The 14,140-nt window shown below is 46.9% G+C and overlaps 1 protein-coding gene across 1 annotated transcript in view; it reads right to left on the reverse strand.

Annotated features, from left to right (window-relative positions):
* Window positions 1-763: 763 nt before the first annotated feature.
* Window positions 764-14,140, reverse strand: part of SH3BP5 (SH3 domain binding protein 5) — a 54,049-nt gene continuing 40,672 nt past the window's right edge. The window contains exons 5-9 of the mRNA XM_068404723.1: window positions 13,146-13,276; window positions 9,067-9,109; window positions 6,521-6,740; window positions 2,935-3,192; window positions 764-2,230 (exon numbers count right to left, since the gene is read on the reverse strand). Of these exons, the coding sequence (XP_068260824.1) occupies window positions 2,049-2,230; window positions 2,935-3,192; window positions 6,521-6,740; window positions 9,067-9,109; window positions 13,146-13,276 (834 nt within the window). The 3' untranslated portion in view covers window positions 764-2,048. The remainder of the gene's footprint in view (window positions 2,231-2,934; window positions 3,193-6,520; window positions 6,741-9,066; window positions 9,110-13,145; window positions 13,277-14,140) is intronic.

Here is a 14,140-nt window from a genome sequence, read left to right on the forward strand (position 1 = left end):
AAAAAACCCCAACCACCACCAAAAAGCCATCCAGACAACCCAGAAAAGTGTAACAGGTTGATTGGCAAGTCTGCAAAAATAAGATACTCAACCACAAACAGCCTTGCTAATTTTTCTAACTGTATGCAGCACGGACAATAGCTTAACTGCAAAAGTTTAAGTAAGAACATTTAATACAATGTGGCACTTCTGTACTGCTTTCATTTCCTATTTCATACTGTCCATCCCAGCTTTTCTCCAGGTTAATGGTCACATCAGAAGCTGGAACCACTGACTTCTTTCCTCAGCATTTATTGGGCTGGGAAATGCTACCAATGGCGGAGTTCAGCCTTCAAGTCTTCAGAAGATGTAACTGTATAAATATTTAAAGCTATTACAGCTTAACAGCTATAATACGTTGAATCTAATTTTTATGAAAACAGGTTTCTTTACCTCCAGTTCTGCATGGCCTTACAGCAAATTACAGCAGCATTAAGTACAGAAGTGTTAGGTAACAGCATACCTTCTTCTGCGTACTAAGGGAGTTTGGAAAACTTGACTAAAGCTCTGGTCTCGCACAGTTCAGAATAAGAAGTGAATCGCATACGCAGGGATTCAGGGAGCTGGAAGGAGGGAGCAGTTGTCGATGTACTGCGAAGGAGTCTAATAGCAGAGTGACACCGGGCTGTGGTCTTCGATGGGAAGGGGGTAAAGACTAAACTTGCTGTGGGAGAAGATTCGGTTCTTAGCGCTTGAGATAGACTTAGCTTGCACGGACTCCAAATGAACCGTGGAAAACAAAAATGTTTACTGTAGTGTGAAGAATTTTACATTAACTTCGATAATAGATACACAAGCTGTGGCAGGGACGAAATACAACAGGACTGCAAAAACATAGAATAGAAAATGCTTTGGGGGCAATACTAAAATTCCCATCAAATTAACACTATAAACTGACATCTTAGATAAAATGGTGCTTTCAGAAATGCTTAGCCACCAAAACTGAAGAGTCCTAGGATTTTTACTACCACTTATTAGCATAATTACCAGACACTACTACTGCCTAACAGCTGCTGGCAAAACATGCCCGTGCCCTTTCTAGTTTTATTGAACACACTCTCTCGGGCATACTAAAATCCCAAGTCCCTTTGACTGTTATAAAACCCCACACAGTACAACCTACAGAGAAGCTTAAGAACACACTGTCAATCTACACTGGCAATCCCTTTTCTTCATGCATATTTCAAGGGCGAATCCCTTATCATAACTGTCCTGAACACATCTATGACTCTCATTTTCGAGAAAAAAAAAAAAAAAAACACATAAAGTGCTGAAAAATAATACTTCACTTCTCAGGGGAGGGGAAGGGCAAGGGGCCAATCAACTCTTTTTGGTCACTGGAATCACCCTCAGAGTCCAAGCCAGACTTGGGAAGGTGGCTACAAAGGGCCTACCACTGCTGAGTGTTACCATCCCCTTTCTGTCTGTCTGTCTCTTAACACCCGTTTTTACAGGTGTGACCCATCTTTATCCTTTCTGTGAACACCAAGGGAAGAGTGAAGGCTTTTAGACCCCACACATGCAACAGCTTTCCTGTATACAAAATATTTCTACGGTTTCAGCATAATACAGACAAATACAGATGTTTAAAGAATATGCCACTTATACTCAAAGAGATCCACTGTATCTAAAGAGCATTTCATTCTACAAAACTGAAGCCAAACCGCTCTCTGCGAATGTCTGGCTTGAATTTCAGACCCCCGACTGGCATGAATTTACACGGGAACGTTACTAGTTATTGCTTCAGCCAGGCTGCTACAAAACAATTTACAAAGTCTGTGAAATATGAGCACAGCTTAAACATTTGACAACTTGTCTGGCCTACAAAGGATTTACTGAATAAAAACTTCAGCCCTCCACATCAATTAGACTACTTAGTGCAGTTTCAAATTCTTAGAGTAAACGCTTAAGATTTGGCATATATTATTGGCACAATGTTCTTCAAACACTTAGAAGTTCATGTATAAATATTTATACTCCCTTTAATCAGGACAGGGCACAAGAAGGACTCAGCCAATCTGGGCAGCTTTTCTGCCTGCACATATTCCCTCTTTGATTTTCATGCACTGAAGGGAGAGCTGCTTCATTCGGTTATCCAACACCAGCCCCTCAGTGGAGCTGCTTCTGTTGCTGCTCCTGTTCTTGTTCACTCTGTCGCTTGTCTTGTTCTCAGCCCCTTCTGCCCTATCCCCTGCAAAGAAAGGATTAAACTAGATGTTAAACCCGGATTTCATTCCGCAACTTAAGCTTCACGCAGGTGCCTCCGCAGCTCTCTTTGCCAAAGCACACAAAAAAATACAGTAGCGGGAGCAAGATGCGAAACCGAAGCTGGCCTTTGACGCCACACTCGCCTTGTGCACTGCATCAGCAAATTACAGTGTAAGCAGGGTTGGAGTACACGAGAGCAGTGGTAATCCTCTAGCCTGAATTTGTCAGCCAGAGCTGGCAGAGCCTGCAAGAGGTTCCTTTTGGCATGTTATTTCATTTTTTTTTTCCTGGAAAGCAGGATTTTCAGCAAGCAGGATAGTAATTTAAAACAAAAATAAAACTCAGATGTTCTTAAAATAAGCATACCATCAGAATCATAGAATGGTTTGGGTTGGAAGGGACCTTAAAGATCATCTAGAATCCCACCAATCACTTGTGAGAAACCTCAAACCCCTCCACTGAGAGAACTGGGGAACCTTCCCCACCAGGAGAAAAATAATTACAACATTTTAGATGTCATTGTTAACTGTGGGACACAGGGCCTTCAAGAACTGCCTTCGCCAAGGAAGCAGCCAGCAGGTCAGAGCTCAGTGAGCTGGCAATACGCCTAGGGGAGCTGAGAAGGTTTTCCTGCCCCCCTTACAAAGCTGAAAAGCATTGGCCCAGGGTGTACCCAGCTATGCGTACCTCTTTCAGCTTCGCACTCAGGGGAGGACGCCCCGCTGCATTCGCTCCGGGGGCCGAGGACAGGGAAGATCATCCCGAACTCAGAGAGGGACAAAGGGCTGGACAGATCCAGGCTTCCAGGTCGCGTTGCAGGAGGAAACTGAGTGGGCACCTCACAGGGACTCGTAGGACCAGAGCTGAAGCTGGACACCGACTGAGTTTCTGAATCTTCGGATACAAAGCTGCTGCCGTTGTCATCCTCAAACACTTCCGAAGCCACTGCAACATTCAAAGAATATTCCGGTTAGCAAACCTACCCACCTCCTGCACCTTCCCGGGCAATGACAGTTTCTCAGGTTGGCATCTCCTGTACATGCGTGTACTGCTAACCCATGGGCTGCCTCTTTCGTACCCTCCCCGCCTTTGCAAAGCCTTAATCTGGCATTTCATGTCTGTAGAACAGCACACCTGCCAGCCATGCCATGCCAGACCAGTTCTACACATAGAGAGCTACTGCTCCTCGTGCCAAGATACTCTTGGATTTTTACTGTCCTTGCTGCCTCCTGCCCAGCTGACCTTGTCCACTTGTGGTCTTTGGTACATAACTTAGGCCAGGGCCTAGTCCGCTGTGCACGCCTCAGCCAGCACCATCTTCATCCCAGTGCAGACTCCTGGTTATTTAAGGCACTAATTAGAAAGACACAGCTCCAGAGGCAGATTGCTTCCACCTTATCTTCCCACTTTTGCAGTTAAAATCCAGCATGAACTCCCAAGATCTCTTTTTGGATGAGGATCACCAAGCAACACGAAATTAAAAAAAGCCCCACCCACATGTATCATTTTCCCTGCTCATGTTTGCTCAGATCTGAATTCTAATTAAAGCAAACCAACTCCCAACTGTCTGGCTAGATTAAGCTGCAGGCTCTTTGTTAGCAACAAGAGGAGGAATCCATTAAAGAAGGTTCCATTTTGTGCAACACAGGGGTGTAGACTTTGCTAAAATTCAACATTTTTCAGTCCTGGCTCATTGCGGGATGGGGACTTATGAACCAAAGACTTTTGCACACAAGTCGGACCCCTGGGATCAGAAGGTTTTTTAAATGCATCAGCCTCTACACAACAAAAGCGTGTGCTGGAATCCCGCTGGTCTGAAGAAGTCTTGCGAACAACAAGACATTCACAGTGACCTGAGGTTATCTTCAATTACACCTCCTTGCGATTCCTGCCATTGTTAGAGGCTCAGAACCGCCTTGGAAGAGCAGCAGGAGCAAAGCAGCAGCATTAACGAAACAGCTCAAAGGAGAGGTTTCAAAGTAGTTCTTCTGTTACCCCGGCAGCCTGGGGCTCGCGTGCACCACTCGGACACGAAGGGTGCCAACGGCGGCAGCTGCCGCTGTGGTTGTTGCAGAGATGTTCAGCCTCTTTCTGCTGTATTTGCAGATTGCAGAACTGTACTTATACATTGCACAACTGACCTAAAAGGCTTCAAACATAAAATGGATAACAGCATTATCCACCTTCTTGAGCCCCCTCCAGGGCACTTTGTGCTCAGAGACAGTTTGTTGTGGTTTGGGTTTTGTTGTTTTGTTTTTAACGATGTCAAATCCAAGACTGCAGAGTGGCCTTTCTTCTCACATGCTATGTTTTATCAATATATGGTGAGCAATACAGATAACCTGGCAGGGGGTGAAACAAAAAAAAAGATTGGGAAAAAAAGATGTTTCCAGTTACAGGACTGCTCTGCTTTGCAAGAAACACTGACACCAGTCAGTCCACAATAAGCACAACTTAAACTGTAGCTTACTTATCACCATCTAAACTTACTGTAACACGCAGGAGCATCTGCTAGGGCCGAGAAACTCTTGCTGATGATGAGGTGTTTTATTCAGCTCCAGCAGACAGAAATCAAGATATAAAAAGGTTTTAGTGGAAACCCCCCCACATTACAATGCATGAGCGCTTAACTTGTCAGGCTATTTTGGTCATTATGTCTGGCGGGCTGCTAGTCCTGCCCTGTCGTAACCCAGGTCTGCGTTGGCACTAGATGCAACCTGGAGTAGTCCTTCCACCCGCGTCGGACTGTGCAATTCAAAGAGGGATGAGCCTGTGCTCCCAGTGTTTGCTTGCAGCCTCAGCAGCGATCAAGAGGGCCAGCAACTGGTTGCTACAAATTAACTTTCCTGGCTCTTTCTGCCCCTATGTACCAGGCCCCTGAGCTCCTTCAGCACAAGAAAACATTCAACTCAGTTATATCTAAGACTCTTGGGAGGCCTTCTGCGCAAGCAGAGGGGACTTGTGGGTGTCCAAAGAGGCAATCCCTGCCTAACTTGGAAAGGCTCAACCTCGGGACTTCAGGGTGGCAGAAGATATGCAGCCATACCGAAACCCCATTGCATCAGCTGGCCCAGACACCACACTCGCTTGCTGGGGCAACTCAGGTCCCAGCTGCACAGTACTGACGGAGAGGCTCCAGCACATCATGCTGAAAACTCCTGCCACTGCCGAGGATGGAGGCCAGCCCAGGGCTGCCTCCCAGCTCCCACAGTGCAGACAGGCCATACCACAGACCTGCAACGCCTCAGTGCCGGTACACACCAGCATCTATGAGGGAACTGCACGTTCAGCCTTTGGGCACTGGGGTTGTGTAATTATGAACTCCTGCAACCCTGACCTAGACTTTTCCCTGCAGAAATGGAGCTGAAATACAAATTGAACTGGGATTTGTGGGACTGGGCAGCAAAAAAAGACTTTTTGCATCAAGAAAGGGAGAAAGTGTCCAGGAGGGAGGAAAAAGTAGGCCACATGCAATGTCCACCTATCCACTTTCAACCAGAGCCAGGACAAAAGCAAACTCACAATACAATAGACCGTTCCAGCGATTGCAACCCAGGGTCCCTGAATGCCACCAGAAAGCAGAGGTTACCTAGGCTTGGAGCTCAGTGGGTGCTGCTGCCACCCAAGAGAAATGTCTCTCAGACAGAGCCTCTCAGTACACTGCATCAGCATATTGCTGCTTCTTCGCTTCCCTTGTTTGCAGCACATGCCCTGCTGAAATCACATATTGCCCTGCACGATCTTTTGCCAAAGCAGCTTATCCTTACGCCCCTTCTGTGCAAGTGCCATGCTTTTCTGTACCACTGTAGCTGCAAGTTTAGTCCCTCTGCCACAGGCCCAGTGCTACAAGACAAGCGCTAGATGCAAAAGGTCTGTTTCCAAACAGCACTGCTGCCTCAGCAACCTGGCTCAATGATCTGCAACAGCCTGCAACCACCCCAGGCAAGTCACCGACAGCAGCATCACGGGCTTCAAAATTAGAAGCATGCTTTGAAGTGCATTAATTTTATTCCTTTCATACAGCACTGTAAAAAAAACCAACAGTGATGCTAAGGGAACAGCTGATGCACTTCAACTCATATCCTTTCCCCTTGAAAACTGGCTATTAAGGAATACAATCAACTCCTGTAATAATGAGAAGCGTAACCAGTTAGCCACAGTCCCACAACAGCCAGCAAATTTCAAACTGAAGAATACACAGAGCAATCATCATCTCAGCGTTTCTTACGATGCCCATGGGATATTCACAGGCACGGGAGCGCTCCGTACTCACTGGAGATGGTGTCCGACTCCGGTTTACTTGCTGAAAGGTCTTCCACAGAAGTATTGCTCCCTTCAGCACCCACGCCACATCCTCGGGGCCCCATGGCAGCGGACCGTCTCTTCTCGTGAATCTCATCAGAGATCATCTCCAGGTTTTTCAAGGCAGTCTTATACTCTCCCTTTGCCAGAGCCAGTTTTGCCTGCAGGTCATCCACTGTCTTCTTCAGTTGCTAACAAGGAAGACAGGTATTAGATGTGCTTTCGTTACAAATGACGCACAGTATGCAGTTCTCCATTACGTGTCCACGTGGCTTGGCTCTGTACAGGCAAGCAAGCATAAACCAGGGCTGGTATCTAGGTGATGGGAGAGTTCGTAATTCAGTCAGTCAGGTTGGAAGAGACCTGTGGGATCATCGAGTCCAACCATTGCCCTGACACCACCCTGTCAACTAGACCATGGCACTAAGTGCCATGTCCAGTCTTTTCTTAAACACAGAGATGGTGACTCTACCACCTCCCTGGGCAGCCCGTTCCAATGTCTAATGACCCTTTCTGAGAAGAAATTCTTCCTAATGTCCAACCTGAACCTCCCCTAGTGAAGCTTGAGGCTGTGTCCTCTTGTCCCATCGCTAGTTGCCTGGGAGAAGAGGCCGACTCCCACTTCACTACAACCTCCCTTCAGGTAGTTGTAGACTGCAATAAGGTCACCTCTGAGCCTCCTCCTCTCCAGGCTAAACAACCCCAGCTCCCTCAGCCGTTCCTCGTAGGTCATTCAAGAGCACCCCAGCACAAGCAGTGGCACTTGTGAAGGAGACAGCAGCAAGGCAAACCACGGGAGTCGGGACTGCCTCTGGAGTGTGGTAATGGCCCCTGACTAAGCATGGAGCTGGGGTCCCCCCGTTAACATGCAGGATCTCTCATTAACATGAATGCAGCTCTCAACAGTATGTCGCTGCTTATCCCACAACCACCCCTAAGGGTTTGCTGGCAGCCCCTACCTGCAGGGCATAGCGTGGCTGTGGGTTGTCCCTAAAGGGGCTAAGCCTCTCTCTCCTCTGAGCACCAAACCCATCACTTCTTGGTCGCTAAATCCGCAGAGCAGGAAGCAGCAAGCCTCAAACCCTGACAGCTGTAATACAGCAGTTTCCATGTCCCCAGGCACAAACCGCACTCTACAGCAAGGGCAAAGGTGTTGTACACCCTGTCTCCCAAAGGGAAAACACTGCTTGTGTATCTGGAGCTGTCTCAACTCTGGTTTATATTGTACGTTAAAAACAATCTGTGCCATCTTTTGTATTCTATTTTTCACAATCACCCTGCTTCGGGAGGGCACTGAGCAGCTGTCACGGAGGAGCAACGGGCCCCCAGGCAGTGGGCCTTTGCCCACAGAGAAAAGGGGATTTCTCAAAAGAAGCCTCTAGCCAGAGGGATTATTGGGCTGGCACCCAGCCCAGGACAGGCGAGGGTTCGGGTCCATGCAGCAGCAGCTGCTGACCGCAGCTTCGCAGGCAGGCGAGACAGAGGAGCAGAGGGCAGCCCAAGCCTGGATCCTGGCAAGGAAAAGGTGCACGCCAGAGTCTCCGAGGCTTACAAAGAGCTGTTGCATCTCAGGCAGCCCAGGACAGGGCTTACAAAAAAGGTGTGGGACATACCTTGTGTCGCAGGCAAGGAACGGGAATCTTCTTCTAGCTAGGCTCCTCTGACCTAGCATGCCGCTGGAGCCTTCCCGCACCCATGGCCAACAGTGCAAAGCAACATGCTCCATCCCACACACCTACAGCACCAGCCACTACCCTTCAACTCAGAGGAGCCAGGCTCCCAGTTTTTGAGGGCCATATGCAGCAAGTCACTCGAAGAGAAAGAGAGCGATTCTTGCATTTGAATTTTTAGTGTGACTTTGCTCTCCCACCCCTGGCAGCTCCAAGACTAAGGGCTGTAATAGCAGGGATTGCCACCCCATGCACAACTGCCATGCCCACCCCGGGGCCCACCCACTGTGCCCTGCAAGGCGTGTGCTGTGCCCAACCACCGGCTAGACATCATTGCACCACACAGAGTGCAGAAGTGCTAAAAAAGCCCTGGCAGCCTATCCAGCCAAACACCAAATCCCACTTCTGCCAAACCCAAAATTGGAAATTCACATCTGCGTGATGTTTGAGTACAACAAGCAGGTTACTTGTTCTGTTAATTGACCCAACCAGTGAATGGCAAAGAGCACCCCAAGCACAGTGAAATAGTCTGACACAAAACATTTGGGGGGGCGACGGGGGACAACCACAAAACCCCCAGAGACTTCAAACTACAAGAAGTAACGACGGTCAAACCATATTTGTTTGGTTCTGGCAGTAAGCAGCAGGGTTCGAACACTCTTATTTCACATAAGGAAGCAAAGCCTCTCTTAATCATTTATCTTTAAAATGTGCTTAGCACAAGAGGTTTTGTCTTGAATTCGTTTTGTACAGAAACACAACACCGTTGTCAGAGCACTTTAGATGTAATTTCAGGATTTACCGTAAGCAGTAAAGAGTTTCAGATGGATCTGAATTACGTACGTACCTCTAGTAGGACATAGTACTTCGCCTTCAGTTCAAAATAAGGCCTGTGGAAAAAGAAAGAACAATTGTTTACAATCACTGGGACTGAATGCAGAGCACTGGAGTGGGAGTTGCTCTCTTTGTAGCATTAACATTGCTATTTTGTGTTTCACTGTAATCCCCAGAGACTGCTATCTAGATGACAGAATACCTACATGTGCTCTCAATGTCTCTCTTTTCCCCTCTAATATATCTATTTCTCATGGGTCTTTTGACCTAAATACAAATAGCAAAAGTCCAGTTTTTGGAGTTGACAGCATAATTCCCTCAGGCCTAGATTCTGCAAGATATTTAAATGCAATTTCCAGCTGCAGGCATGGGATTCCATCTAATTTTTGAGCCCACAACACATGTAAATTCCCCACAGAAGGTGAACCCTAGACCCCCCCATGTTCAGATGTGGGGCTGGAAGGGCAGTTCTTAGATTTTTCAGTGAAGGAGAAGGGATGAAGGAAGGTCAGAGCACCACATGCAAGGGCACAGCACTTCCCACCAGTGGCCCACCAGGTGCTTCTCTCTGGCTGCACGGCTCTCCAACAGTTTGCCAGGACATGGAGGACAGCGTCACACCCAGGCTGTTTCCCGCTAGAGACAACAAAACTTGCTTATAAGGCTGCAGGAGGACAGGGGCACAAGAGGTGCAGTACAAAGCCTAAGAACCCACATTCCAGCTTTGAAGTTTTAAAGCCCACAAGCCAATATCATCTGATGTAACACTGGACAGCAAAAAAAGCCCTGATTTTTTAGCAGGGCTCACTACCCTCCTCATCTCTCAGAAGCTCTCCTGGAAAGCATGGGAGAGAGAAACAATCAGATATGGTTTTATATGAAATAGAATGTTAACTACCCTCATCATATTTCTACCATGACAGCAAGCCTCTTCTGAGCTCTAAGCCCTACTGCAGCTACTGAACTCAGGAGTGTAAAACTGTGGCTTTCTGATCCTATATGCTTTGAAGGACTGAATTCGCTGCACAGCCATACACAAAATAGCTGAGTTGCATTTCCCTGAGACTTGGTTATTTCACAGCTTCTCTCTTTTTAATCAACCGCCCACTACTGTCACAAGGACCGCACAGCCAAGGCTGTGATGTTTCCAGCAATGGTGATCCAGTCAAACTGCACCTCTGCCTTCCCTCACTGGGACATAACCCTGCCAAAGCCTACACAGATCGATCTGCCAGGCATGGTAAAACATCACAGTTGGGAGTTTGGATCCAACAGCTAAAGGACTCCTGCAGCTGTACCCCAAAGCAATGGGAGGGCAGAGACACTGACAAAAAGGTGTTGCAGGGAAACACGTGCAGGGAAAACAGTGAAACCCACTCACCTCAAATGACCTGATTCTCTCCTTCCTACCCTGGTGTCAACTGGGAGTGAACAACCAGGCTTGAATCCTAACCTCCCATCAGCTTCCACAAGCCTGGGGGAAAAGTCCCCTTTCTATCAGCAAACAAGCAAGTGTGCATTTGTGTGGTGTGAAAAAATATTATACATATATATATATGCATGTATGTGTGTGTGTATACACAAATACAGACACATGCAGGTATGACCAGGCATGTTTATGGGTAACAAAGATGCCACCTAAGCCAGGAAAAGGATACCAACAGCCTGATGTGTAGGAGCTCAAACGTAAACACTCTTCCTCACTCATCATTAACACACAGCCAGGCATCTGATGCCAGCAGAAAGCAATGCACTGGCAGGGAAGGGACTCGCATCTCCTCAGGTCTCTTCATTCTCTTACATCCACGACCCTGTAACTATTGAAACCTGGCCCATGACACAGCAGGGCTGGCGAATCGTTCGCTGATGCAATCGGTGTCCTACATCATCAGTTGTCTAAGTCCATGATACTGCACAGTCAAGCAAAGTGCTTTTTAAGTAGATGACAGGAAGAGCGAAAGGCACTTTGCCCAAGTCACCGGAGCAGAAAGTGACTTCCAAAAACCAGCTAACACAGGCGAGTTCATTATCCTCCAGCTCGGAGGCACTGAGCCAGAAGATCTGGTGACTGTTAAGAACATGCAGCCGTAGGCACATTTATAGCTTACAAGCAAGTAAGCACCCAGAAACAAAGTTAAAAGCAAAACCAAAACAAAACAATCCAATAATCATCCACTCATCAACTTCACAGGACAAAACATCTAAATGACTTTCCTCCAGGCTGTCCCAGTCTTAGTTTCAAATAGTAATGCTTTAAGCATCATTAATCCAGACTGAAGTGAGAAGCAATTGCACATCATCTTTCACATGGGAAAGAGCAACTCATTCAGCATGAGTTTATGAAGAGAGAGGATGGGCAACAGGGGCTTGAAAGGCCCAAGCGTTACAGCCAACCCTCCCGCACCACCCAGGGAGAAGGGCCGAGGAGTTTGCTGGTGTTAAATCCTTCCTGAAAAGCAGCTAGTAGCCAGGGACAGCCTACAATACAAGCAGCCACAAATTCAGCAGCCTCATTTCCCGGTTTTCTGTAGCCACTTGACATCACTAATGTTTTCAGCTCAGTTTCAATTTTCCTTGACATGAAAATTGCAATGCTGAGAGACAACTGACCTTTCCAACATTCCTATGTAGTATGAGTTCAAATACATCCACAATAAGCCCGTTTGTACCCTCAGGCATCTTCCACTTTAATACTAGGTTAGAAGTGGTATTTCTGTACACCCCTTATTAAAGGATCTCCAAAACACCCTACCTAGGTGGTTTATGCTGCCGTCAGCCCTGCAGTCAGACAAAAAGGATTATGTTGGGATTCCTCCACACACAAGTGAAAACCAGCTTGTCCTGAGGAGAATGACCCAAGACAAACACTCCCACGAGGGTAGTTTCAGCAAGGAAATGAAGACTGAGAAGACAAATCACGCAAGAGGCAGCTGGGACATCAGGCTCAGCGCCATCATTGTTATAAAAAGCTATGTAGGACCTCACTGACAACTTATCAGGGTCTTTATTTTAAATGTTATTGTAAGGAAGCAACTCCTAGCAGCCAAACTATTTCTCAGATATTGCTCTTATCCAGAGGAATCTGTCATTTAGTGATCTGATGATGTTTTTCACAGTCCCTGTGCAGTGCTAGACAAACAGCATGCAGCTCATGCTACGAAGCCACGCTGCTACGCTGTTTTAGCAAACATGCTTGAATCTTCCTTAAACAGTGCTAATCCTTTCTTGAATTGAGCAAACACCAATCAAAATAGATTTTTAGTTGACTGATTTCACCAAAAAGTCATTTTTAGACAGAAGGATTAAAAGCTAAATACAGCAAGCAGATTGTTTAGACAAGCTACAGTCTGGAAATATAAATAAAACGACTGTGAAACATAAAGAGGATTAAGAATTGGTTGTAAACAGGGCCAAAATTTTAAACAGGCCCTGAGCAAAAAGCAGTTTCATTTCTCTGCAACAAAGCAAAACTGCATATCAAATGCAGGCACATTTATTAATGACGCTTGCTGCTTAGCTATGCTCTCTGAAGCGCGTTGCCTTCCCCAAGAACAGCTCTCGCACAGCTTTGCCATGGCAGCATTAGGAAGTAAACAAGTCTGATGTACAGCACGCTACTCTGATGCAGTCTCACACCTTTCAGGCTTCTGGCACTTGCTTTGTTGCTCTCCTAACTAAAAACAAGAACTAAACTGCAAACAATCCTCAGCTGCAAAGCATCCACGCACAGAACTCTGCAGCTCTGTAGGCAGCATCTATGTGAATCCCATGAGCCTGTGTCTCAAGTCACGTGCCACCAAAGGGTTCAATGCATTCAAACAAGACTAAGAATATGCCCAGAAAAGGTTTCTTATCCCATTTAGTTCACCAGTCTGTCGAGTCAGGTGCTTTAAAAGACACTTAGGAGGACAACAAATGCAAAGACAAATACTCCAGTACCAATTGTGCTGTGAGGCTGTCATGTGCAGGTAGGAGCCCAAAGGGAGAGGCACAAAGGGCAACGTGCTTTCACAAGTTTGAAAAACCCCACAGAATTGGTCTCTCCTACAAACAGACTTCACCACTGAACTCATCTCCAAGCATAAAACCTACTTTGATTTATTGATGGCTCTTTTCAGCTTCTTCTCCAGCTGTTTCATCCTTCCCATGGCAGCATTGTATTTGGCTGCAGTCTCCTTGTGAACCAACTCACTTCTCGTTTTGGTCTGTTCTGCCTCCATGACCTTCAAGAGTGGAAAATACAGGTTGAGTGGCAAGACACAATGATCCATTTCTTATCATTTTAATCAACAGCATCTTCACAATCTCTCCAATCAGCTCACGTCAGGAAAGTGAGGGTATAGAAAAAAATTACTTTCAATGAACCTACTTAAAAGTCTTCCCTGAAAGGAACAGCAATATGTCAGCTTTGCAAATACCGTGTTAATTATCAAAGAGGTGTTGCAGCTTCTTGCATAATATCTCTCTCAGGAGGTTCAGAAGAGCCTCAAATTTTGGGATCATCCATTTTTTAACCCAGTTAGATATTCAGGAGCAGAACAGCGCTAGCAGAAGTCACCCAGTTCCATTTTAACAGCGTTATTTCTGTCCCATCCTGCTTCTCTCACCGGAGCCTGCCTTTCCCAGCAGGGAGCCGGCAGGCTGCTCAGCCCCACCACTCTGGAAAGGGCTGAAAACCAACCACAGTGGTGGGAGGACTGAAATGCAGTTCAGTCTGAATCACCAGTCACCAGAAAACAGCGTGCCCAATGACTACCTGTTAGCAGAAGGCCAGGAAGCTGGCCTTTCTCTTGGAACAGCTGACCAGCCTCAAATCATGGTTTCAACACTGAAAATGCACAGTTTCGATCCCTGAGCTGACAGCCCTGTCACACAGACGAGGGACGCTATGCCGACGACCAGCCTGCTATCTGGGCAGGCAGATGCTTAATGTGCAGCAGTCCCAGGCCAAGCACGTCAGCCACTCTCCACGGCCTTCCCCAGCCAGCCGGGCTGCTGCCCTGCACATGAGCTAGCAAATTCTTCATGCAATCATTTTGTCACAGCTTTCTAAACAAACGCTCACTACAGTGGCATTCTGCAACAAT

The sequence above is a fragment of the Nyctibius grandis genome, chromosome 7 (assembly GCF_013368605.1).
Source record: "Nyctibius grandis isolate bNycGra1 chromosome 7, bNycGra1.pri, whole genome shotgun sequence".
Lineage (NCBI taxonomy): Eukaryota > Metazoa > Chordata > Aves > Nyctibiiformes > Nyctibiidae > Nyctibius > Nyctibius grandis.